The 27677-nt window shown below is 39.5% G+C and overlaps 1 protein-coding gene across 1 annotated transcript; it reads right to left on the bottom strand.

Annotated features, from left to right (window-relative positions):
• On the bottom strand, positions 1-26497 carry AMBN (ameloblastin; the record flags this gene model as incomplete). The annotated part of the gene is made up of 13 exons (XM_080796378.1): positions 1-537; positions 2564-2608; positions 3017-3061; positions 3155-3214; positions 3479-3517; positions 4410-4646; positions 6255-6365; positions 6857-6904; positions 8219-8269; positions 11002-11070; positions 23411-23512; positions 25753-25927; positions 26307-26497. 13 exons carry the CDS (start codon positions 26495-26497, stop codon positions 1-3), a joined length of 1710 nt encoding a protein of 569 aa, XP_080652504.1.
• Positions 26498-27677: the final 1180 nt, after the last annotated feature.

Raw genomic sequence — 27677 nt, 5'->3', positions numbered from 1 at the left:
TCAGGGCTCTTGGAAATGCCACACATCGTGCATAATCTGGGGCTGCTGTGCGTTGTTTTCTGGCATCAATGTTTGCTGCGTGTCCGGCATCGCTGTGGTATCTGTGGGCGTTTCTTCCAGAGGTGTGGTCACATCAGCACCGTAGTTCTCATAAATATCAGCTAATCCAGGGGTCATCAGTGGGTCAGCGTCTGCTGGGGTGACCCTGAGGGGTCCCCCACTCTGCCCAGCTGGGCCTCTTGCCATGTTGGGGTCGTTGCCCTTTGGATGAGCAAGAAGCCCTCCCAGGGCACCCGGTGCTACCTCTGGAAGGAGAGCTGGGTCTTCTGGATTGGCTGGGTCGACCTCGGTCAAAGGGGAGCCTTGTGCGCCTCCTTCTCCCTTCTCAGGGCCTTTGGTTCCGGCGACCGGGGAGTCAAATTCCAGAGTAAAGTCTCCACCCATAGCTGGATTGTGGGGCATCCCTCCAAGGTTAGGCCTCATGCCTCCAAATCCTGGGAACATGGCTCCATAGGCCATGGGGCCTCCTCTGCCTCCCTGGGGAAAAAACCATTGACCCAAGATACCATTATCACATATTATGAAGTACACTAGGCAATCATACCTGGTCAGCTTCACCAAGAAACCATGAAAGCGGATAGGAAACAAGGAGTTGACTGAGAGCTTTGTGTGAGCACACTTCTCACTAAAATGGCTTTGACATAGAAAGGAGAGGATCTTGGACTTCTCTGGTTGCTCAGGTCTGTGAAAGACAGGTGGACACCCTTTGCCATGTCTGGACGAAAGCGGGAGAAGGAGAGATGCGGGGAAGCAGGGCAGAAGCAAGGCTCTAGGCAAAAGATAGTTTGAATTTAATTTTAAGAATACAATAAGCAAAAAAAAAAAAAAAGAATACAATAAGCAGGCAAAATAGACAATACCATCATAAAACAAAGAAAAATGGATCCGTTGCTGAGTTTGTTGAGGGATGTTTTAGAGAACTAGATCAACATCATTTCTAAAATAAAGGAAGCCTCACATAAGATTTCCTTCTTTCCTCCCTCCCCGCCCCCCTCTCTTTCTTTCTCTCAGAACATGTAAAGAAAAAGAAGCTTGATGTCTCCGGAGGGGTGGAAATATTTTCTTCCTGTGGACAGTTAGAATCGTAGAACTGACCATATTTCCTTTTTCTGCCTTTGCTGTCAAAAATGCCCAACCCAACATCTTGGGCTATTTACAGTGACTGTGCAGAATCTTATAACTTGCATTTTTGTAATCTCTCTTACAATTTTGACTCATTTAAAATTTTATCTTCAATTTTTGGTTACATTTATTGTGGTTTTTTTTTTCATAAGCTACAGCAAAATCTTTTGAGCATGAGGCGGACTATAAATTAATTAAAATTACAAGATGATAATTTACGCTCACTTGAATTTCCAGCCAGTTGAGTTGGTGGGATGTGGATCCGGTATTGGTTTCTCCTACCTTCCCCTGGATCTCCACTCTACATCTCCCCTTCTCCGATCATCTCCTTGAGCCCCGAGGCTGGGCTAACTTCCTCTCCCTTCTCCCTCTCTCAGAGCCCTGTTGCCCTTTATGCCATCATTTTGACACTCTCTGCCCTTGTAGCTATCTTTTCTATTGGCGAGACAGTAAGCTCCTTATCTAATTTTTGTTGCCTCTGTAGCGTCTTCCTATGCATCTAGTTCACAGAAGGCCCTCCATAATGTTGAGAGGTGAGTGTTCTGCCACTGATAGCGCGTACCTGTATTTATTAGTTTGATAGGACTGTAGTGGATAATGACTTAATTTAGTATGGTGTTTGTCTTGATTTGTGCTCTAACAGATGGAACTGGTAGAAATCGCTGAGGGAAAATATAAAATTGTGCAAGTCTATTAGTCTCAAATTTTAAAGTGGTCATATGCATGGATAGTAGAAAAAGAATATGCTCACATGAACTCACTCATGAACTTTGGATTTTATACTAATCACATTTTAAACTTGGTTGGTTTTCTTTTCTTTTTTTTTAATCTGAATATAGTTGACACCCAATGTCATGTTGGTTTCATGTATATAACATTGTGAAGTGTTGTATGGTGACAGATGGGGAATTACACTTGTAGTGAACATGAGATAATACATAAACTTGTTCATTTTCTTCTTCTTTTTGACCTCTCAATTTTGAGGTCTAAATGACTTGCAACACTGTTGAATTGTTGTCTCGGTTAATAGTCCAAGAGAAAGTGGGAATTCTGTACAAATGATATATATCTTTTTTTGGTTTGAGCATATGCTATTCAGTGATAATGGCTTTTCAAGAGTGGTTTCTCCCATTTTCATATTCAAGAAATGGGGCAAATCCCATGTTCTAGAATGGTCATTACTCAGAAATGATGACATGGGAAACATGGGGAAATCTTTGCATGTTGCATAAGAATCAAGTTTTTGGTTTTGGAGTCGAACCATCTGGAGTCCTGTGCAGTATATTCAATGACATTCATGGCCAATGCCTCTTGCAGGAAGTCATCTGTGACTGCTCTCCCCAGACCACTATTTTAATAAGAATTTGAAGACATTACTCACCGCCATTTCTTCTGAACTCATGATGCCAAGTCTGGCAGGAGCGTTCTGTTCAAAAAGAAACAGGCATCTTATTACAGCAGATTCCCATTATCCTATTAGCTACTCAAGACAAAGTTAAAAGTCACTTAGCTTTTCCTGAAGACTTAATGTTAATGCTGTCCCCAGAAGCAGAGTAAAGTGGAGAGATGAGTCATTATTGAATAAATGTGGCCAATTTGGATAATTCAGATAGAAAATGTACCTTTTCTTTAATGCCGCTGTGTGTGTGTGTGTGTGTGTGTATGTGTTTGACCAGAGTTATTAAAATAGAAAGTGTGGCTCCTGGCCATTTCAGATGCCCATTTAGGCATTCGGAGAATAAGGGCTCTTTTATGTGAGGCCTAGATTTTATAATTTTAGCTCTTAAGATAACATTTAATTTAAAATGATATTTTTTGCAGGATACAGACTTACCAGTTGATTTGCTCCATAGGACATGTAAAATATTCCCGGATAAAGCTAAATATAAATGCAATAATCATTATAAAATGCATTTTCCAAGATAAAATTTTAAGTAAATTGTAGGCAAAGACATATTTAAAAAAAACTTACTGGCGATGGTTTATTTTGTGGCATTGGTCCCCGAGATATCAAACGGGCTATTTGGAACACCTTTAAGTGGTAGAAATCAGAATCAGTAATTCATTTTTGCTATAACTTAGGAAAGCCTCCCATTACAGCCATTTCTAAGAGTTATAGGAAATAGCATTTTCTGGTGCATTAGCATAACAAATAAGTATTTAATATTTCAGAAAACAAAGGAAATCATTATACTTCATATTCATGGATAAACGGGGCAACGAACATTTTGCACTCTTCTTTCTTGAAGTATAGATATTTCCCCCAAGAAAGTATGTCACTGAGATCTGTACTTACCGATGGACCTTGTAGATCCGCAAAATCCGTTGCTGGTAGCTGCATCACAGATAAACATGAAAATTACTAACCCATAAAAATAGAACTGGATACACTCTTATCTTATTTGTGACTATGAGAAAACAATCTAAAATGAGTTTCCTGATTTTCACTTTCATGTAGTCTTGGACAGTACACCCAAGAGATAACAATTGGGTTTTACTGTCATGTCTCAAGTGCATGGGCTGGGAGACAGGGTTTGTCTACCACGCATTTGCTTTGTTTTGCAGAGTAGAAAGTAATGAGTTTTTGAATCAGAGCATGCCAGGTTGGTTTGAATCCTGGTGCTGCCACTGAATTATTCGATAATACTGGGAAAATTTTATAACTTGTCAAAATCTGTCTTCTTTTTAAAAAGGATGATAATATCTATCTTTATAAGAATGTCATCAGGATGATATGGGGGACTGTCAAACACCTGCCACATACATGTTACATGGTACCTTCCTTTCTTCCCACTGCTCTTGTGTCTACGTTATTACATGATCATCTTCTCTCTACCAGACAGAGAAATAATAATCCCAAATGCTACTTGCAATGCTGTGGGATCAATCACTTCTTTCAGTCCTTCCAACAAAGAAAAACATCCGATGATAAGAAGAGCGGGCTTCTCTGGGCTGTCCTGTTTCCTCCGAAAGCTTTCATCTTTTTGCAACTAAGGAACAATCTTACAGGCACGGTATCTTTTAGGATCCATGCCTTGTCTCTGATGACAAAGGACAGGAATGGAAATTTATGTCCTGCTCCCAGATATGTCAACTGCTTAAAAACACATTTGTACTGTCGTGTATTATGCCTGAAAGGTCCGATTATTGAAACGGGCTCTGCCAATCAGTTTCCCTTCCCTGAGTTAGTGGGGAGCCCTGATTTGATTTCAGAGAAAGGGCAGTACCTCGGCTTTTGGTGGCTTGTCTGTTGGCGCCACCTGCTGTTCGACCATCGGCCCTTCTGCTTGCTGCAAGGGCGGTTGTCCCTGGTAAACCGGAGGCTGAGGTCCTCCCTTCGGGGCTGTGTCCTGGACGTCAGTCAGAAGAGCGGACTGGAGGAAAGGTTTCTGTCCCGGCTGTTGAGGCTGCAGGGATGGCTGCGATGGGAGAGGTGGGGGATGCACAGGCAAAGAATATTCATACTGCAGAGAAATTTGAGAGGAGTGTCAGGACGGGAGAGCTCTCTGCGCTGTGGCATTTAGAAGTTCTAAAGCAAAAGGGCTTGGGAAAAGTCCTGCTTGCAGGAGAGTCTAGGGGAATTGTCTTGGAGCTATGTTTATGTAGGAAGCACCAATTTATGTGCGGGCAGTGTTATTTGGGGGGGGGGTCTGTTGTGTCTCCCTTGCTTCCTTTGGGACTACCTGTGCTCAAGAATGGAGAACTATTGGGGCGCCTGGGTGGCTCAGTGAGTTAAAGCCTCTGTCTTCAGCTCAGGTCATGATCCCAGGGTCCTGGGATCAAGCCCCACATGGGGCGCTCTGCTCAGCAGGGAGCCTGCTTCCCTTCCTCTCTCTCTGCCTGCCTGCCTCCTTACTTGTGATCTCTATCTGTCAAATAAATAAATTAAAAAAAAAAAAAAAGAATGGAGAACTATTGGACTTCCCGGTGGAGTCGTCATTTCCTCCTCCGAGTTCCTACAGGCTTGTCTGTTCTACCACTTTCTCACTGGATCACAAAGATTCGTTAGTTATCTTTGCCCCCAGTCCACCGAGACACAATAATATGTGTTTCTTGTCTTTTTGGCCTTGGACTTAACATGGTTCATAACAAATGCCCAGCATAGGATAAATAATATATATTTTTCTGTTAATGAAAGGAGAGTGAATTATTAAATAAAATGCCAAGTTCCTGCATCACGGAGCCCATTCTGGAAACAAGCACGTGGAGAAAGAGTCACTGCTAACGTAATTTATGGTCCCGTGAAATGTGGATTAGTGAGTAATGCTGCTTGTCACAGAAAGCCTTCTGGAATCAAAGGTTCTGGTTAAAACAACCGTGTTTATTTGTTCCTTTTTGAAATTAACTGTGGTGAAGGGCTCCCTGTTATTTTTAAGTCCTTTGCAAGCTCCTCAGAGCGTCCTGGAAGTCTCTCCTTGGTCTGGCTCTGCCTCGTCTCTCCAGCTACTGCGCATCTCGAAACGCCCACGGCTTTTATTACTTATTCCTCACAATTTGGCACCTTGTCATACAGTGTCTTGTCTTATCCCCCAGGCGGAAGTGACACTTCATGGACCTTGGAGCCATTCTTAAACGTTTTCACTTTCACTTCCACTTACAGTCTGGCTTATGCGTTTCTCAGACACCTAACAACGAACGGTGAACTGACGGATGTATTTTTGATTGCTTCAGGGTTTGTGGTGTTTTACCCAGGGCTTTGGCATCATTTTAAACACGGCTTTGAATAATTGTTTGGGGAATCTTGACTGACATGAGAGGTGTCCAAGCCGTCGTCTGCTTCTGCCTTGAAGACAGTTTATCTGTTGTTATTGTTCGTGTCGTTAATGTAAGTCTCTTACTGTATTTTGGAGGCCGTATCTTCCTATGCGAAATACGTGTATAAATTGGTCAAAAGTTTGGACCACTTTATTTTAAATTTTCCCAAGTACTAAGGATTTGATTTATTAATATTTGGATCATTTTCTGTTCATTAGTATTATCTGTCTGTAGCTAGTTTATGACCATTTAGAGAAGACCAAGAGGGGAATATTTTTAAGCTTGAAGTTTCAAGCACATCGATATAAGTAACCTACCTGTTGAGTTTCATGTTCCCTGGGTCTCATCCATGGGAAGGAAGAATGTGGTGGGAGGAGACCATGCATCCACAAAGAATTAAATGATTTTCCAAAACCAAATCTTGAATACTAAAGACATGCGGGGGGGGAAAAAACACATGCTTTTATTTCAGTATTGGCTTAAACTTGGTTATCATTTTCTATAAAATCCACAGAAAGTGTAGAGATAGCAAAAGTAAGTGTGACATCAGTGAATTTAATATGGGTGGGTAAATATTCTCTTCCAACGGACTTCCCTTCCATTCTGAGCCAGACTGCAACATTTCCGTAAACTTACTTGAGATTTAGCTTTTTAAGCCCCCGTATTTTGGACTGTTTAATAAAACTAATGGCACAAAATTTGAGCTTTTTTCTTACCCAAGAAAATTCAATATTGTTTTACCTACCATCCCATCCCAGGATCTTATTTTATTATAGGTTATTTCAGTTAGTCATTTTTTCTTCCAATATTTAGGATAATGTCTACTCAACACATTTTGTGAGTTATGATGTTGTTGTTAACATCACTATCACCACCTCCATTAATTCTTGCAATAAGAGATATTTGAAACGCAGTTTACCTGAGAAAGCATGTTTAGTCCCTGCAAACTTCCCAGCTGTCTCATTGTCTAGCAAGAAAAAAAAAAGTGGGTTAGCGTTTGCCACATATATTTTCTGTATGATACAACTATTTTGTCAACATATGGTATTATTAGCACAAAGTTTGTGGTGGGTCATTTTGAATAAAATAAAAATAGACACAAATCATTACTGAGAAGTGGAAATGTTGAATGTGGTTTTGCTATTGTTGCTGTTATTGCCATTAGATGAGTAAGCTTGCTTTTTAAATCACTAATCAAGTAAAAGAAAAAGTATCATTTAAGTGAAGCTCTCATTGAAACATTGGAAAATAGCTCATTCAATTGAAATAGAAATTTAGCTGCGAGAATATTGTTTCATTGACTCCCCCCACTTAATTTATTTTGCCTTTTATAAATCCAGCCCCCAAATAGGCAAACAACAACAACAAAAAAGACAAAACAAAACAAACCCTACCTCCTTTCCAAATAAAAAAGGCCTCAAAATAATGAATACAAAAAATCTTGGGGAAAATGGTGACCATCTGGATAGATGACCAAGAATGCTGACAATTCAACGTAAAGTCAATCTCAATTTAATGGGAAGAGATTTAGAGTGCTTTGAGTTGATTTTTAAGCTAGAAAGTGAGAAAAAAAAATAACTCAATGAAATTAGCTTCCTTTCAAAATAAGCTTCTAGCCTATGTAAGTATTGATTCCCCCAGATTGTCATGATATGAATAAATTCTGCAAGGTCTTACGAAAAATTTGTGATCTCATAAATATTTTTCTATTCAGAACTGTCAATATTTTCTATTGGTGTGGTCAAATATTTCTATCGTGCTGAGATTTTTCTAAGCACTATTATTAGTTATGAGAACTGCAGGAAGGCAGACACAAGGTAGGAAACAGGTACCCTAGAACCATAGAACAAGGTTAGTGTGATCTATGGGAGTTCTTATGAACAACTACATTTTGTAAGGTAAGTTTTCTTCATGGGAATATTTTCATATAAAATACCACGAGGTGATGGAATTAAATATAAACCATTTGTGGCTTCAGAACAATGTTTTAATGAATGTAGTAATTATGTTAATATAGTTATTATGTAGATATAATATATATTAGGTATTAAATATTAGTATTGTTCTGATTCACACACAGATGACATTCCTAAGATACCTGAGAGTTTAAAATTGCAGTAAAATGATAATATGAGGCTCTAATAAATGTCATACACTCCTTTGAAGCCTCTCTAGACAAGCCCCAACTTCCAGCTAGGAAAACAGAACCAGCCCATGGCGTTTCTCTCTTTCTAGGACTATACGATGTAAAGCTTATATGTAACACTCTGACAATACATACCTCCAGGCTCAAACTAGCCATGCCTGGTGTCCCAGGTTGCTGAGGAAACACCTAGATGGAAATAAGAATAATTTTGAGATCTCTGTTGAGAACCTTCCTTAAATGCACTCTGGAAATACAAAGCTAACCCAGTGCATAGAGGTCAGCTGAGGGCTTTTGACTTGAGCCTTCAAGCGGGAGAAAGAGGAATTTAAATCATCTGGGGAATTCACACCGTATTTAATAATTTTGTTTCCACATGAACTATCTATCCTTTGTCTGTATCTTAATGCAGCAAAATTTGATTTAGTTGGAGGTCACATTGAAAACAAAAAATAAAATAAAACTACAAAATAGAATACCAAGAGTACTTTGTATTCTAAAAAATTATCCCATGGAAAAACAAAGGGGACAAACTTAAGCTCAATTTTCTTGCACATTTGGCAAACTTACATGCTTCTGGTTAATGGAATGTGACTGAGATCATGGCATTCAGCAAAACCAAATGAAAAACCTAACTTGCCACCCATTCAAGGGGATTCAATAAATCCTCTGTCATCTTTCATGAGAGATTATTTTATGTAAAAATCTATTGATCTGTGTTTATATTTTTGGGGTCATATCCAAGATACAATTTTTTAAAATAAATTTTAAATAAAATTTAAAAAAATCTAGTATCAAGTGTCATTATACTTAATGTGCTTAATGTGCTCGTTTAAAAGTCATTAAAAGTTGTTAAAAATACAGTTATACTTACACACTTTTTAAAGTGGGAGATATTTTTCTTTCTAAAGCAATCCTTATTAATATGCACAAATACTGGTAGAAGAACATGGAGAATGGAGAAGTAAGAATTAGAGTACATTTTGACAGTCTCTGGTTCTTTGGAAATCTTTATTATTGAGAGTCACAGGTTCTTAACTCCTTCCTTCCTTCATTTATACCCCAAATACTGACAGAGTGTCCACTAAATGTATTGAGATTATTTATTTTTTATGAGTAAGAAGTTCAGGGATATTTTCTTGAGTATGTTATCTACCCTCCACTTTGTGCTTTTTTTTTTAAATTAATTTATTTATTTGACAGACAGAGATCACAAGTAGGCAGAGAGGCAGGCAGAGAGAGAGGGAGGAGGAAGCAGGCTCCCCGCCGAGCAGAGAGCCCGATGCGGGCCTCGATCCCAGGACCCTAGGATCATGACCTGAGCCGAAAGCAGAGGCTTTAACCCACTGAGCCACCCAGGTGCCCCACTTTGTGCTTTTTTATACAGGTAAAACCTCACCCTCTGGTGCAAATTTCTCCAAAGAATTCAGTTTTAGAACGGATCGTGGGAAAGGAATGTGTAACAAATACTCCAGGCAGAGAAAAAGATTAGTTGTGTAGACAGGAAGAGTGATGTGTGTGTTTGTGGCGGAGACGTGAGCAGGTTGTTCAGCATTTGAGGGGACTGTGAGAGTCAAGTCTTCCATCCTCTCCTTGGCCAGTACACAAATAGGGTACCCTGGACAGATCCAACTACAGGACAAAGTCTACTTTGCTTTCCATTTGCGCCAAGTCAGGATTCAAACAATATTTACATGAATGTAAATGGACAGAGGATACATTTCCAACAAGGAAGTAAAAGCAGAACACCTAACTTGACAGGCAGTCAGTTGGCAATCCCAAGCAATTGGGTCCCTTGGGGGTAGACCTGATTGACACAGGGGTGGACCAGCATAGGTTCCAGAGGTGTCAAAGGAGTCAAAGTATTAGACAGATAGTTGATGGCTGTGGCTGACCCCGATGTCACTATCACAGAAAAGCAAGCTAGGGTGGCGGCTTCAATTTTTCTTTCACTTAAGGTTCACGTTGGGTAATAGAATAGAGCTCTTTTCATTTGTAGAATTGAGATTTTCATCCTTGTAACCAGTTTTATCCCCTTCCTCCCAGACATTTAACTTTAAGTAAACCCAAGTAGCTAAGCTCTTTTCTCAGGGAACTGGAATATTTTAAAGTTCACTGGAGTCCAACTATGAGTTAGTTCCTCAAGACGGGAGACCATGTCATATTTACCTTCATGCCTCCAGTGCCCAGCACAATTCTGGGTACATGGCAAGTGCTTAATCAATATCAGCGAAATGCACATAGAAGCTGAAGAAAGTCTTCATGAAAACGGAAACACATACTACTGGCAGAGTATTTCAGGACTTAGAGGATTGCATTCGTAGGAGATCAGATCAATAAGTGATAGAGTGAACCCAGGGTACGACTGTGACACACAATTAGCCCCATCGCCATGGCATGTTTTGACTTAAGAAACTTAAGCTGTCAGTCACACAGTATCTCCCCCATGAGACAAATCTGTTGATTAATTACTAGATTCAAATGAATCTCTTTAGCTCTGTTTTGGGATCATCATAACTTGGCTAATATTCTTTTAAGAATGAGGAAAACATACTTCACTTTTGTGGAGGAATTTCTTCTCCATTCCAATTACATAAAGGTAGCAAGTAGTTGACAATGAAATGGTGCCATGGCCCTGTGGAGGCTACGGAAGTCCTTTATCTTTGAATGAATGGAATAAGACTTCAAAATTGCCTTTGGAAGATTAAAATATCTTTTTGAATAGAAAAGTTATATATTTGAATTACTCCTTTTGGATGGTAAGACTGATGTCTGGGCAACCATGACTTTGACTCAGTAGGAAGTCTGCCACTGGATTCATTCAGATGAGTCCATGCATGGACTTCAGGCCACGCCCTTCAGTACTGCATAGGATCCAACAATGTCCCTCTTAGGGCCCAGTCTAAAAAACTCTGACTTACCGGCACAGCAGAACTCATTTCCAGGAGGCATAAGATCAGTATCAGGTCCTTCATTTTGAAAAGTGGGATCTGAAACAGAGTTAAGTCGGAGAATTAAATCAGATGCATTTTTATTTCAGAGCGGTTAAAAGACAATATTTCAAATGAGCCGCATCTCTGTTCTGCCAAAACAGTTTCAAAAAACAAAACAAAAAATACAACTAAATGTTTCTAAACAACTTGTTTGTATTTGCTAGTTTTTGGAGTGAATTGGCAATCAATTAAAAAATATCTAAGTAATTTTTTTTAATGGAGCTACAACCTAAATGAACATGAGGAACAACTTCTGTGCTGTGCTCTTTAAATGTTGTATTTCATTTTGTAAAATGAATTATGAGTTTGAAATCCCTTCCCACTATGTGAAATTTTGTTCTATTAAATATCATCCATGTACTTTCTTTCCAGAGTAAATTTTGAAATTCATTCAAATTATAATACAACCCATTATTTTAAAGCAAACTTTTATTTGCAGGTATGTTAGAGCATATGACTCTAGGCTTCGGTTACCCAGAGAGCCATGCCAAAAATCTATCTTTTTAAAAATAAGAATACACTGAATTTTTTAATCGCCTTTGACATCAGTGGGAAATATGTCTCAAAATTGAGTTTTTCTCTTTCTTTTTATTTTTCATTTTTAAGAAGATTTTTTTTTAATCTATGAGAGAGCGAGTGAGAGAGAGCAAAAGAGAGAGAGTACAGCAAAGGGAGGAGCAGAGGGAGAAGCAGGGTCCCCCCAATGCGGGGGTCCCAGGACCCTAGGATCATGATCTGAGCTGAAGGCAGATGCTTAGCCAACTGAACCACCCAGGTACCCTGACTTTTCCCCTTTGTAAAATGAATTATCTCTTTAAGTTTATTCTGTAAGTTGAAAAGCCTCTTTACTCTTACACAAACAGAAATCTGACTAGCCAAGAGATTTGCTCATTCTTTTAATACCCTTCTAAATTAGGCACTCTCACTAATAATAACAAACAGTAAAAAAAAAAAAAAAAGTCTATAGATTTGTTTTCCTTAGCTGGTAGGGTATAAAAGACATGTCTTTTCTGGAACATGCTAATGGTTTACAATAAACTATTATTCAGCTTCTGGTGACCTATAAAAATCCTCTTTATAAAAGCTACCCAGAGATAGAAAAAAAGAATGTATCGGAATCACATGGAAATCATAAAAATCACATTTTACCTTCAATGCTGACATGCACTGTGTTCTCAGGGCCTGGTGATGCCAACCAAGACAGTTCTAAGAAGATAAAATTTTTTTCTGGACTGTGCCTAGGACTCGCTCTGTATCTCTCATTCAGGGAAGACCAGAAACCTTTATTTAAAGTGCCAATCCACCAATCAAATTGGAGCGAAACGGGGAAAAAACCAAACTCTGCTCCTGTAATTAGCCCACACCCTTTTATTGCATGCAAGGACATTGGCCCCGTAGAGGCGCCTTATTTTTAACTGTAAACCAACCCTTGTATATATTCAGAGAACTCAACTGCACGCAAGACAGTAAAGAGTAATGGACATAGTTCTGAAGACAATCCTTTTGGTGAGCTGAAGGGAATATATATAAAATAGGTGTAAAATTAACCATTATCTGTTTGTGCAGATTTTTTTTTTTTTAAAGATTTTATTTATTTATTTGACAGACAGAGATTACAAGTAGGCAGAGGCAGGGAGAGAGGGAGGAAGGGAAGCAGGCTCCCTGCGGAGCAGAGAGCCCGATGCGGTCCTCGATCCCAGGACCCTGAGATCATGACCCCAGCCAAAGGCAGAGGTTTTAACCCACTGAGCCACCCAGGCGCCCCGTTTGTGCAGGTTTTTATCTGCAGATAAAGCTAGTGAGCCAGTGCCTGTTTTCAAGATGTTCACCCTCATATTTGTTGTCATAAAAGTATCCTCCCTCCCTTACCCTAACACACGCATAGTCTAAAAGGAAACATAAAATAACGTTCTGAGCTTGAAGGAGAACATGGAAATATTAGATGGATAATGAATACATTGTGATTTTTTCTTCAGATTTTCCTGGATAGGTTTATATCTGAAGATAATAGAGTAGAATTAACCAGGCTTTTTTTTTTTTTTTAAAAGATTTTGTTTATTTATTTGACAGAGAGAGAGAGATCACAAGTAGGCAGAGAGGCAGGCAGAGAGAGAGGGGGAAGGAGGCTCCCCACTGAGCAAAGAGCCCGATGCAGGGCTCGATCCCAGAACCCTGAGCCGCAGGCAGAGGCTTAACCCACTGAGCCACCCAGGCGCCCTAGCCAGGCTTTTGTAAGAAATTTTAACGGGACCCTCTGAGAGGATCACTTCAGGTAAACCTTTGGTGCACGTTCTTTGCAAGGAGAGGGGTATAAATCAAAACATTCTCCAGGAAACAATCAAGTCAATGGGCACTCATCTCACCTCACTCATCTTCAGACTCACTTTCACACATTCAGTACGAAGCCAGGTTAGTCATATTTGTGTCACTGAACAGGCTGACATCAACATGGATGGGTTTTTCTCTGTGAGCAGCTAAGAATGTCTTGGATGTGGATTGAACTTTAACTTCTTTTGTTATTTTTCTGCCCTCCTGATCTTTCCAAAGCTGTGATTTCAGATATGGTAGGGATACGAATTTAAGATTCGTTTCTTAAGAAGGGATGAGTCAGTACACTCTTCAGGGAAGTAGGGATGTTGCCAATTAGAGGGAACACCGCAGAAGCTGGTATTTTGGGAGAAAGATGTCTTCATACCTACGTGTCGGCCTAACGTCTTCAAATGATGTTATCCAAGAAACTGTCCCTGAAAAACTCCATCTCCTATTGATAACAGAATTATTTTTAGGATGCAAAGAAGTAAGGAATGTGGATATGCTTTGTAAATAGCAAAGTGTTATTGAAATAAAAAGTATTATTTTTGACCCTATCCTCCTCCTTCTCTTTATTCTGGTTCTGGTATTAATCAAGTCCTTTAATCTTTCTGAGCCCTCGTTTCTTCCTCTGTAATATAAAGATGATCACTTACTACCATTAGTTTGTTTGGAAGATTTGGTGAGATGATAAAGGTATAGTAGTTGCCATACAGTGGGTTCTCAGTAAATGAGTGATTGTCCTTTGCATGGGAGAAGCTACATGAGACATGGGACCACAAAGGCAACGTTCGGGGTGTGTGTGTTGAAGGAGAAGCAGTGGCAGTTAGGTCTATGAGTTCTAAGGAGAGTAGAGAAGGGACCTGACGGAAGGCATTTCCCCTGCATAGGTGATGTAAATTCATGGGATTAAGATTCCCAGTTTTTGGTTAACCAGGGAAATGGGACGTGTGTGTATATATCTTTTACGATTTATGAGCATGATCATGACATGCTAGTAATGATGTTTTGGTAGAATTCACGTATTCTGCCTTTCTCTTAAGCCAGGTATCTGATCTATTATAAATGATGTTGCTTTTACCAAAAATGACCTTCACACTCAGTCCTGGATTATTGTGTTCCAGATGTTTACTTGTTAGTTTCTTTTTCCTCCAATTTCCTGTATACCCAACTTATCTTCCTAAAATATTGGTTTCAGCATTTCACAGCTCCGCTCAAAGACTTTTTAAGATCCCTAAAGCTATAATGTGAAGTTTGCCCTCTGTAACTAGACAGCCAAATTAACATTTCAATTCACTTCTCCAGTATTATCTCCCATTTTACATGAGACTATACATTGGTATATATACATATAATCATGATTATTGTCATCATTTGGAGTTGGTTTCATTTTGCATCTAGTAAGCAGTTTTTTATTTTTGGTTTATATTACAGGAAAGTTAGCAAATATAAAATATAATCCCATTACATCTCATGTTGTAATTAAAAATTAAAAATATTTTAGTTACAAAGAAATATGGATTTTATTATCAGCATATGAATGAGTGACAGTGATTATAGACATTAAGGAAATACTACAGCTGACAAAAGCTATGTTATGCTGATCAAGACCATAACTGTATAAAGAAAAATGAGAGCACCAATTAAAAAAATGCCGTGTCCAGCATATAGCAAAAATAAGAAAGCTCAGAATGACAGAAGATCTGAGATACATAAGGGCACATGTACCACAGAAAAAGTTATAAAGAAAAAGCCAGAGAGAGAATATCCTGTGGAAAATGTCAATACAGTAGCTGGAGCATAGCTTTTGAAGCCTTTCTGTGACACTGATCATGTGACATTGGGTGAGCTACTCAACTGGAATATATATAGTATTTTCATATAATTATTCAATATGTGAAATGTGGTCTACCATAGGATGGCATTGATTTAATTTAATTTATTTAAGTTAACCATACTAATGAATGCTCAGCACACTATCTGATATGCAGAAAATATTCAGCGACCATGAGTTATTATTGTGCTTGTTGAAAGAAATATATGTTGCAAATCTGCTTCATATTGGACTATGGGTCTTGCCACAAATATTTTAGCCACCAAGGGCAATTATAACGACTAACTAAAATGTGTAAGAATGATTTTGATTGCTAATGAGCATGTCGATTGCATGGGACAAAACATGGACTTTGAATTTTGCTTTGTTCTCACACGCGGTCCATTTCTTTTTTTTTTTTTTAATTTAAATTCAATTAACAAATAGTGTATTATTTGTTTCAGAGGTAAAGTTCCGTGATTCATCAGTCTTATATAATAGCCAGTGCTCATCACATCACGTGTCCTCCTTAATGTCCATCACCCAATTACCCCATCTCCCTACCCCCTCCCCTCCAGCAACCCTCAGTTTGTTTCCCATGATTAAGAGTCTTTTATGGTTTGTCTCCCTCTCTGATTTTGTCTTGTTTTATTTTTCCCCTCCCTTCCCCTATGATCCTCTGTTTTGTTTCTTAAATTCCACATACGAGTGAGATCATATGATAATTGTCTTTCTCTGATTGACTTATTTCACTTAGCATAATACCCTCTAGTTCCATCCATGTCATTGCAAATGACAAGATTTCATTTTTTGATGGCTGAGTAATATTTTATTGTGTGTCTGTGTATACATATATATACACCCCACATCTTCTTTTTTTTTAAATTTTATTTATTTATTTGTCAGAGAGAGAGTGGGAGAGAGAGTGAGCGAGCATAGGCAGAGGGAGAAGCAGGCTCCCTGCCAAGCAAGGAGCCCGATGTGGGACTCGATCCCAGGACGCCGGGACCATGACCCGAGCCAAAGGCAGCTGCCTAACCAACTGAGCCACCCAGGCATCCCGACCCCACATCTTCTTTATCCATTCATCCATTGATGGACATCTGGGCTCTTTCGATAGTTTGGCTATCGTGGACACTGCTGCTATACATATTGGGGTGCAGGTGCCCCTTCAGATCACTACATTTGCATCCTTGGGGTAAATACCCAGTAATACAATTGCTGGGTCATAGGGTAGCTCTATTTTCAGTTTTTTGAGGAACCTCCACACTGTTTTCCAGAGTGGTTGCACCAGCTTGCATTCCCACCAACAGTGTAGGAGGGTTCCCCTTTCTCTGCATCCTCACCAGCATCTGTTGTTTCCTAACTTACTAATTTTAGCCATTCTGACTGGTGTGAGGTGGTATCTCAATTTACCTGATGGTTGAGCAATATGAACATTTTTCCAACACATGGTCCTTTTCAACCTTCTATTCCAGTCAGACTTGTTTGCTCACTCTGTCTAGAATATGCCATGGTGTTTCCCTTTTTGAGTTTTTGATTGAACCTTTCTCTCCTAAACTCTTTTCTTACCTCTTCACAAATTGTTTTTCAAAGTTCCAGTCAAATTTTACCTCTTTTGTGACTCCTTCCCCCGCCCATTCTATTCCACTGTGATTTTCCCTTCTCTGATTCCAAATATTTTATTAGTCATTTGGCAATCATTCATGCACTACATTTGGACAAACTGCTTGTTACAGATCACTTTTTGCATGTGATCCTCTAATTTTTTGGATAGATTCTCATAGTTTGTAAGCCATATCAAACATTCTTGTGGGAACAGAAATCACTCATTCCACTAGATTGCATCCTTTGATTTTGTATGTACATTATGATAGGTAATATTCAGATAGTGTTTACTGTGGACAGGCATTACTTTAGTGTTTTACAAATATTAATTTATTTAATCCTCACAATGAATTTATGAAGAAGATACTATTCTCTTTTTATGCATGATAAAACTGATCTATAGAGATGTGAGCTAACTTGCCCCAAGTGATGGTCAGTGGGTGGTAGGACCAGAATGTAGACACAGGCATCTCACTCTTATGCACCATGTCAAAATGAATTAGTCATCCAATAGCAGGTGACACTGACCATTCAATCATTGGCAGATGTAGTGAAGTACAATATAGTGTGCCTGTCTGTAGGGAATTTATCAGCTATTTACTCAAAGAAGAGAGATGCACAAAAAATAGTTAGTGAAAATATGGCACACCAACAATAATTTCATTAAAATATATTTATTTTTTATATTTATATTTTATTTTATTTATTTTATTAATAATATATTTCATTGATATATTATATCAAAAGGCACAATCCCACATGGATTAACTGCTAAAATAAGAATGCTACAGAACAGTGATTCTCAATTAGGGATGATTTTGCCCCAGCAGGGAAGATTTAGAAATGTCTGGGAGGTAAAGGGATATTTCTGGTTCTCGCAGTTGGCTGGCAGTGAATGTGGGGGAGGGATTAGCTATTAGCATCTAGTGAGTAGAGACCAGAGATGCTGCAAAACATCCTATGATGTACAGGATAGCCCCTCACGAAAGTAATTATCCAGCCTGAATCATCAATAGTGCTGAGGTTGGGAAACTCTGCCGTAAAATTTTTGAGGTTGGAGAAATCCTTTGGATGCTTTGGGGTCAGGCATGAGGGACATGGGTTCATGCTGAGGCCTGAAGGAAGGATATTTGTCAAAATGCTCAATCAATAGCTGATAACTGAGTGAATTGATAAGAATTAAGTTTTCCAGGCAAAGAATCTGATGGCGTGTCATGCATTAAGCTTTATTGGAATGGAGCAAGGGGCGGAGAGCAGCATCATGTCAGGGAAGGCCAATTTTTAAAGATGATTTTTATATGTTAGAATGATAAAAGGAATAATAGAGGTTTCATGGATCTTCTGCTAAAGTCTACTATATTTGCTATTAATGGCTTATTTTATCGACAAGTTACCATATGCCACATGCTGTACTTTATATTCTTTCTCTTACTTCATTTTCATGAACCACCTCATGAGATAAGTACTGCGAAAACAGGAATTTGGGAAGGGTACTTCCCTTCTAACTCTGTCCTTCAGAGTTAATAGCATAGCTGGCAGTCCATCTCCAAAGACCGTGCGCCTGACTCAAGGCCACCACACTGATGGGTATTACTCAGTGTTTTGCAGAACGCATTATCACGTTGTTTTGGGCTAATGTTTATATCTGATTTTTAATCTTACAAAATATGGATAATAAAGTTTTGTGAAATCTATTGATACTTTGTTACCATATGGTCTTATAGGAGTCAAATTTGAATTATTTTTTGCCTGCTAGTCAAAGTTATTTTGAAAACTGCAGACAATATTAGAAATTTGTATTTTTATTGGCTTCTATTTATTTCATAATCAAGGACAATAACCAGAAAAATAACATGATGATGGTAATAATTATATAAATATAAAACAAAGACATATTAATAGGATTTTACTACCTCACCAACTCATTTCATTTTTTTCTCTGACAATACTTATACATCTTGGACTCATATTTAGCATAGTTATAATTATAGTGTAAGTATAGTTTTATATCAGGCTTTATGCTCTATAAATACTAATTAGCTACAGAGATAAATCTTATATTTTAAATTGTCTGAGTAATAGCTCTTTAAACTGATGCTCAAGATTCCTTTTTTTAAAAGATTTTATTTATTTATTCATGAGACACAGAGACAGGCAGAGGCAGAGACAGAGGGAGAACCAGGCTCTCCACGGAGCAGGGAGTTCAATGTGGGACTCGGTCCCAGGAACCTGGGATCATGACCTCAACTGAAGGCAGATGGTTAACGGACTAAGCCACCCAGGTGCCCAAGACTCCTGTCTTTTGATCTTTGATCATTTCTAATTTTTCACCGTAAGTAAAAATTAGTAGATACTTTTAAAAATTATATTTTGAATTAGTTTCTTAGCATAATTTACCATGAATATGGTTCCCTGTTAAACGCATGCATATTTATATGAATCTTAGTAAGTATTGCTGAATTGTCCATGTTGATACACTACCAACGATTTACACAGAGCAGTTCACTTATCAGAATTTGTTCATCTAATTAATTTTCCCCATAATTTAATAGGTTAATACAGTGTTTTGTTTTTTTTTTTAACTTTCTTTTTTTGCTCTTTTTGTTGATGTTGATTGAGGTATAATTGATATGGGACATTATATTAGTTTCAGGTATAATATATAATGATTTGACATTGCAACTGATCATGATAAGTTAAGTTAGCATCTGTCACCATAGTTACATAATCTTTCCTTGTGATGATGACTTGGTGTTTTAATATATATTTCTTTGATCACTATCAAGTTTGAATATTTTCCTCACATATTTGTTTACTACCATATTTCCACTTTTTAAATTGTTTATGTTTTTGCTTATTAGCCAGAGGGAAACTGACATTCTTATTAACTTGTATGTGTTTCCATATATCATTGAGCATTTATTATAAAACATTCTATATAACAAATTGATCTCTTGCCATGTTTGATATAAATTTCTTGATAGACATTTAAAAAATATGTAAGTTAAAATGCATTCCATATAAAGGCTTTGTATTTCACCGTCTTTTCTCACTAGTTTATTTCAAATATACTTATTAGAGTCAAGTTGAGCTCATTTTCCATTCCTTTTGCCTTCTTTGCATAGTGGATTCCAAAGTCACATACCAGGAAACTCTTGACAGTGGTAAATTTGGCATTGGTCCTTTGCAAACAAGGGAGCATAAAGCAGAAATATGTGTAACAGATGCAGTAGTTCTTGGCAGATTGCCAAGTAACACACCTGCTTGCTTTGTATATTAGAATGATGATTCATTTGTTTCTCTTCTGGATTATTATCTGCCAGTTGACAACCATTATAAACCCACTTCAGAAGGATTTTTGGAAGAATGAGGTGACCACAAGCCAATACAGAATGACTTCAGCTCTTCAAAACTTGACCTTGCCTGATGACATCAGAGTCAGTTTTCCAGCAATTTTTTTACCCTGCCCGAAGAAGTCTCTGGTAGATCATTGGAAAGCAAGGCAGGAAAATGTTCTGTGCCAGTCACTTAGTTGCTGAGTTTGTTAAAGAACATTTATTAAAGTCTCACTATGAACAGACTGTCACATGAAATTCAATGACGATAAAGAGACACCCAAGCTCTTGTTCCTCAAAAATAGTTATAGTCCAGTTGAGGAAACCATACTTGACATTGATCCATGAATTAGGATGAGCCTTATTATGAAAAGTCTTATCATGTAAGAGGAAATAAGTTACAAAGTGCTTAATTGCAAAGAATGTGGGCTCTGGGGTTGGACTGGTTAAACTGGGTTAGAGCTTCATGGTTCTGTAGCTGTGTGTCTTGGGCAAGTTACTTCAGCATTATGTGGCCCAGTTTCCTCATCCGTGAAAGACAGTCAGTAAAAGAATTGACACAGGAGAAAATGAACAGTGTCTGATACATTGCAAACATGCAATTAATGCAAATTATTCCTGATGTAGCATAAATATTAAAGGAATGTCATATAAGGAGGTTATTAGAGCGGGAGAGACTTATAGATGCATTCTTGTGGAGTAAACATCTAATATTTGGATACACACATGATAAAAATTAATGCATACAAAAATAATAGATTATATTTATTAAGTCTTTTCTATGTCCAAGGCCCTGGACATTTATTTCATTTGTACTTATAATAACTCCATTAGGCAGGTGCTGTTTTTGTCAACATTTTGCAGATGAGGAAACTGAGTTGAGTGGGATTAAGTGATTTGCCCAAAGTCACACAGCTAATATGTGGCAGTTTGGATGCAATCCATATCTGTCTGATGCTGGTGCCAAATTGCACCAAAACATTTAAAACTTCTCAGTGAAAAAGAGCTGACTATTTTAAAAGATGAATTATTGTTAATTGGATGCTTGAATTCCATTGCAACTTAAATGAGAGGTTGAAATCGCTCACTTACACATTCAACCACTGAGCATCTAACATGTACCAGGCAGTATTCTGGGCACAGAATGACAAAAGCCAGCAAAAAACCCTCACGGAGCTCACCTGCTAGGGGGTCAGTCATACAATCGGGTAAGTGTCAAGGAGAAAGAATTAGATATTAAGCAGGAAAGGAGCATAAAAATTGCTAGGAGTGTGTTGACGTTTTAGATAGGGTGGCCATGGAAGGTCTCCGTGTGAGGAGGCCATCTGAGGAAGAAACGAGGAAGAAAGAAGTGAGGGAGACGTCCATTCTAGGCAGAGGTGCAGCCTCTGCACAGAGCGATTTTTCCGGGTGTGCTTAAAGACAGGTGACAGAGGCCAATGTTGGTTGAGTTGAGAAAGAGTCGCAAGAGAGAAAGTCATGTAGGAACTCGTAGGTCGTGGGCTTTGCCCATTACTCTGAGTGAAGTAGGAAACCAGTGGGAGGGTCTGCGCAGACGAGGGGCATGGTCTGCCATCAGATTGGGACCGTTCTGGCCAGGTTCAATAGACAAAGGCAGAGGCACAGAGGGAGGGTAGGTGAGATTGCAGTAATCCAGGCGAGAGCTGGTGGTGGCTTGGGTCACGATAGAGGCTGTTGAAGTGGTGAAACATGGGTCGGCTCTGGATATTTTTCAAGGTAAACCTTACGGAACTCCCTGTTAGAGTGTATATAGGGCGTGAGAGAATGAAATGAATCAAACAAAGGGTAGCATGATATTTATCCAGTGGAGTCATCTCTCACTAACTGAAGCATCTTTTTTATCTTTAAATGCAACTCTCTATAACCTATTCAAGAACGGAGAAATAAACAAAACATTCTTCAAAGCCACCAAAACAGAGAGCACGTAGTGCTAAAGCCCATTAGACTTACAAGAGATTTTGTTGGCTCCTTTTATCCTAATTTGAGTTACAGTTCCAATACAGGTCATCATTTTATCATGTTCAGATCATAAGAAAATCAGAAGGGATGGGGAGATATTTCTAGTTTTAGAGACACTTAGAGTCACCAGTAATCATAGCTGAGACCAACAACGAAAGATAAAAACCAGACAAAACGAAAACATAAAAACACAGCCCGTGGACACCTGTTACAGAATCTACTGTTTCTTAACGCTTGAGAAGCCCCTGTTGAAACAGGAACACGTGTTTGTAATAGTCACTGTGATGTATGATTAGGTTAGATAGTATTTTTATCTTTTAGTCTAGGAAGCAGAGAGGTGGAATTATAGACGTTTTGCCTCTAAAATAATGGAATGTGTTGGAGTTCTTTATCCTCATCCATTTCAAGGGCAACCACAAGCAACATTCTAGTAGATAAAAAGAAAATGGGCCTCCAGTTATGATCTCTTTTCCATCCCAGCCTGGCTTAACAAACCAGAAAAAGGTGACGAGACTCTTTTAACTCCCCCTTTCTTTAAAATTGGAACCTGGAGCAAGCGTATCAGTGAATTCCTTGTTTCCTTTGTTCTGAGTCCCTTACGGACACATTCTAAAGGACTGCCCATGCCCCAGAGACTTTTAAGACTAAGTTCTTTAAAATCTTTCAGTTTTAGGTCAATGACTATAGACCAATATGCCACAGAAATTTCCAGCTTGAAACACCTCTATTTTCAACCTGTCTACACTGCTCTGCATTTGGAATGTCACGTTTGCCCCTCTCCCCCCATGTCTGCATTTTCTACTCTGTTTTCTAGAACTCACTTCTAAATAAGTTGAGGTGAGTGGAGCAGGAAGTGGGACCACTGTAAACTCCATTTATTTGAAAACGCACTCATGTGACATAACTCACTCTCTGATAAGCCCAAGGAATGCCGCATTCCTGGTTCTGTGATGTATATGAGAACTTGTGTTTCACACGATTACCTACTCCAGATTTAATTTTAATTTAAATTAAAGAGAAGTACATTTCTGAGAAGTGATTTCAACTATTTCTAGGCAGATATGGATTACAGTAGTGATTCAGGAATCTTATTCTGACTCTGAGACACTATATTTCACAGCATGTATGAAATGTTGAGTTAAATGTCATTAAAAAAATTTTTTTTTTTTAAAATTCCCTGACCATAGGAGTCCCAGGGATGAAGAGTTTGGAGGATTTTATTGAATTGTAGATAGAGCAAGGTAATGTTTGGTTGATATTGGTAAAAGTGTTGGCCCCGAAAACGGCTGACCTTCAAGTGTAAGAACGACTTTTTCCAGAAGGCACCCAGGGTTTTGTATTCAGACAAGACCAAGATCCTGTTGCTTTCCTTCTGTTGTCTCAGCGTTTCTGGCTGAAACACAGAAGTGCAGAGAGATACAAAACTACCCGCAAAAATAATAGAGGAAGTACACAGGATGAATCACATGTATTTGCTCCTTAAACCACAGGATGTGTTTATCCCTGACCGGTTGTTCTGTGCTTCCCAGGACGTTACAAAATCTAGCATCAAATGAGGGGGGCAGGGAAGACTCTCTGGTAGGTTCGACTTTCACTCTACGCCCCGTACTGTCCCTGTATTATTATATTCGTTCTTCACGAGAACCCCAGGAGACAGACATTATTATGGTCCCTGCTTAGATTTAGAAATAAGCATCAAGGAGCTCAAGGCCACGCAGATAAATTGTAGAATCAAATGGCTGATTTGTCTGGGTCCGAAGCCCACAGCTCTTTCACTGTAGATAGGTAGCGGTGACTTCATAGGGCTCGATATTTGGTAAATAAATGACTTAGCAAATAAATAAACTAAATCGGGCCACTCTGGCTGCTGCAGACAGATGTGCCTCAGATGAAGGGGCAGCAAGGCATCAGGGCGAAGGTCCTTCCCCGTCGTCCTCCGCAGTGTGTCTAAGGACGTTCAGGTCCCTTCTCCTGGGTCCTGGGTTGTCTCCTGCGCGCGTGCAACCGGGTTGATCCTTGCATTGCGCTGGGGGAAGAGGGGATAGAAACGAGAAAAAGTACCATTTGTTAAATGTCTGCTGCATGATGGACAGGGGACAGGTGTTTTCCTAGGGTATTTCATGTAGTTCTCATATCGGCTCTAGAAAGTAAGCCTTATTTTCCCCAGCCTTAGAGATGATGACTTGGGCTCTGAGAGGTTAAGGACCTTCTAAAGATACATTATCTGATAAGCATGTCAGAATTCGAATCCAGGTCAGTCTGACTCTCAAATTCACACGGTGCTGTTGCCCCAGAGGAAACTGGACCTCAATGGGTTATATTAATGCAGCATTATTTACACTGAGACTTTAACATGCTTTGGAGGTGTTGTATATTAATTCATAATGTCAATTCACAATATGAATTCATAGTAGTTATTAAAACATAAGGAAGCCAAGGGCATTTGACTGAATTACTTTCATTTTGGTAATGGGCTCCTCCTTTTTTCCTTTCTTTTCTTCTCTTCTTTTAAGAAAACAAGACAGGGGGCACCTGGGTGGCTCAGTGGGTTAAAGCCTCTGCCTTCGGCTCAGGTCATGATCTCAGGGTCCTGGGATCGAGCCCCGCATCGGGCTCTCTGCTTGGCGGGGAGCCTGCTTCCTCCTCTCTCTCTGCCTGCCTCTCTGCCTACTTGTGATCCCTCTCTGTCAAATAAATAAACAAAATCTTAAAAAAAAAAAAGAAAACAAGACAAAAGCAGGCAGTTTCTACCACACTAATGCATGGAGTTGCAAGCAATGGCATAGAGGTCTGCATGTGTATATGCTGTGTTGTCATACTAGTGTTACAGCTATGGGCTCCTTGTCCATTTCTTCCTCTCTTTTTTAAAGATTTTATTTATTTATTTGACAGAGAGAGAGAGAGATCACACATAGGCAGAGAGGCGGGGGGGGGGGGCGGCGGTGGGGGATGGTGGGAAGCAGGCTCCCTGCCGAGCAGAGAGCCCGGTGCAGGGCTCGATCCCAGGACCCTAAGATCATGACCTGAGCAGAAGGCAGAGGCTTAACCCACTGAGCCACCCAGGAGCCCCTCCTTGTGCATTTCTTAGCTAAGCTTCATCATTTGTACCCGTCCTTCCGAGGCAGGAAAACCTACTGGCTTGTTTTGGAAGAGCTGGTCAGAACTGGCCGTCTCTGATTAAAGGCCTAAACCAACTTGGAGAAGATCACATTATGTTCAATCCACATTTCTGTCTGATAGGCAATGTCTGAAGGTGTCTCTGGGGGTAATTACCCAGGGAAAACATAGGCTAGAGAAACCAAGAAGTGGATAGGCCATCTTTCCCCAAAAAACCCAAAGAAATGGTCATTAACAGAGAGTAAACCAGTAGAGTCAGCGCACTTTAAATTTTAGGCTTCTTGTGATTCAGTTAAGAGACTCATTAAAACAGGAGCAGCATTTCTCAAAGAGCATGACCTAAAAATATTTCTGAGATAAATAGACATTAAAGAATTCAAAAATGTACATTTGCCATGTCTTTTCATTTCTCCAGTTGATTCGCAGAGAAGTGTGGTGGCTGATAACGATTTTGACATAAAACTGTAATCATGAAGATTCATGAGGTCTTGCCATACGCTAGGTGGACGGACGTACGTTGTTGGACGTTGTAGCAAACAGTGTCTCTCCTTCTGAATGATCGCTCTGACCCAAGATGGGGTGCGACAGGACAAGCACCTTCCTGTGCCGTCTTACACCTGGCTGACTTCTCTCGTGTACGTTACCTGTCTTGCCTAGGAAGGCATCGTGGTTTGCGATGCCTGCTCTAAACCTGAAGAGATTTTCACGGCAGCATGCAGGGTAACCATTGCTAAATTGTCTTTCGACTCTCACGGAGCTTGCAGCGTTATGTGGCTTACACCGCTGCAAACCGTAAGAGCAAAACATGCTTTTTTTTAAAAAAAAATTTTTATTTATTTATTTGACAGAGAGAGAGAGAGATCACAAGTAGGCAGAGAGGCAGGCAGAGGGGGAAGGGGAAGCAGGCTCCCCTCCCTGATGTGGGGCTTGATCCCAGGACCCTGGGCCAAAGGCAGAGGCTTTAACCCACTGAGCCACCCAGGTGCCCCCCAAATATGCTTCTTAAGTAATGAAAGCAAAGTAGGAACAGATGTATTTTCAGGGCTCATGGAGATGGGCTGTCATCCTACAGCCTGTAATTGCTCTGGCTTCTGTTGGCAGCGTCAAGACTTTGCGGCATTCTAGCTCTTTCTTCTAGTAGCAGTCGCCTGTCGGGAGACACAGCTATTGTCTGAATGATCTGGCCGCTACTAACCCTCTCTTCCAGAGTCTCCGGTGTAGATTTCCTGACCGGACCTGATTCCATTAGTCGTCTCTCCATATAGGAGGTCTGCACTGGGCAGAGCTTTTGACTCTAGTTCACTCCAGAGATGGCCAGAAAAAGGACCCATCCCTAGTCTGATCAGTGCTGTCCCTCTTACAAGGGGAGGTAGGCCTGGCAGACATTTTGAAGAAGCGCCCAGAAAGGGTTATGACTGTCAGAATAAACTTGTTCAGACCTTTAGGATGACGATGATGATTATTATTATTGTTTTAAAAGATTTATTTATTTATTTGAAGAGAGAGAGAGAGCAGTGGGAGGGGCAGTGGGAGTGGGAGAGAATCTTAAGAGAGAATCTTAAGCAGACTTCCCACTGAGCACAGAGCCCCAACGCAGCGCTTGATCCCAGGACCCTGAGATCATGACCTGAGGTGAAGCCAAGAATCTGAAGCTCAAATGACTGAGCAACCCGGCAACCCTTAGGTATTTTTAACACTACAAAATTCAGTTTTACAAAAACTCTGCAAAATACATTCTTCTCATATTCCAATAATGAAAGCTTTCTAACCCGGGGTGGGCTTTATCCATTTATTTTTATTTTAAAACTCTATTTTCATATTGCACGGAGCACTGGGTTTTATATCTGAACAATGAATCTTGGAACACTACATCAAAAACTAATGTATGGTGACTAATGTAACACACACACACACACACACACACACACACACACACACAAAACCCCTCTATTTTCTTTCAGATTTTTTTTCGAGGAGTTCCCTTAGAAAATTTCTGCAGAGGAAAGGATTGAAAATTAGGCATGATATCATGACAAAGTGATACTGAATCTAAAAATAAAATTCTGGGAAACTCTATTCTGGGATTTGTTCTGTGGCAATGACCTTAATTGCATTCATTCCCATTCAGTTGTTTCCACATAATCTACAATCACGCTGGACTCTGTTTCATTGACTTAATGAATGCTTCCATCTGGTCATTTGCAAACACTCCCTGGATGGTTTCTACGAACTAGTCAGTGTGTTCTGATGCTGAGTGACTAATGTCATCTCTCAGATCTCTCATCTCACCTCAGATGCTGAGGTGACCAATCACGGTCCCTTTCCTCAAGGAGCTAGTAAGAGTCCAACATAAAGAACTAATTTGGTCTGGTGAGCTTTACAGCAGAGGGACGTGCCAAGAGCTATGCTACCATGTACGGTTTAGAGGTTGGTTTATTTAC

Source organism: Martes martes (assembly GCF_963455335.1).
Source record: "Martes martes genome assembly, chromosome: 2".
In the NCBI taxonomy this organism is placed as follows: Eukaryota; Metazoa; Chordata; class Mammalia; order Carnivora; family Mustelidae; genus Martes; species Martes martes.
Note: the sequence above shows the minus strand (reverse complement) of the source record. Positions and strands in the feature narration are given on the sequence as shown.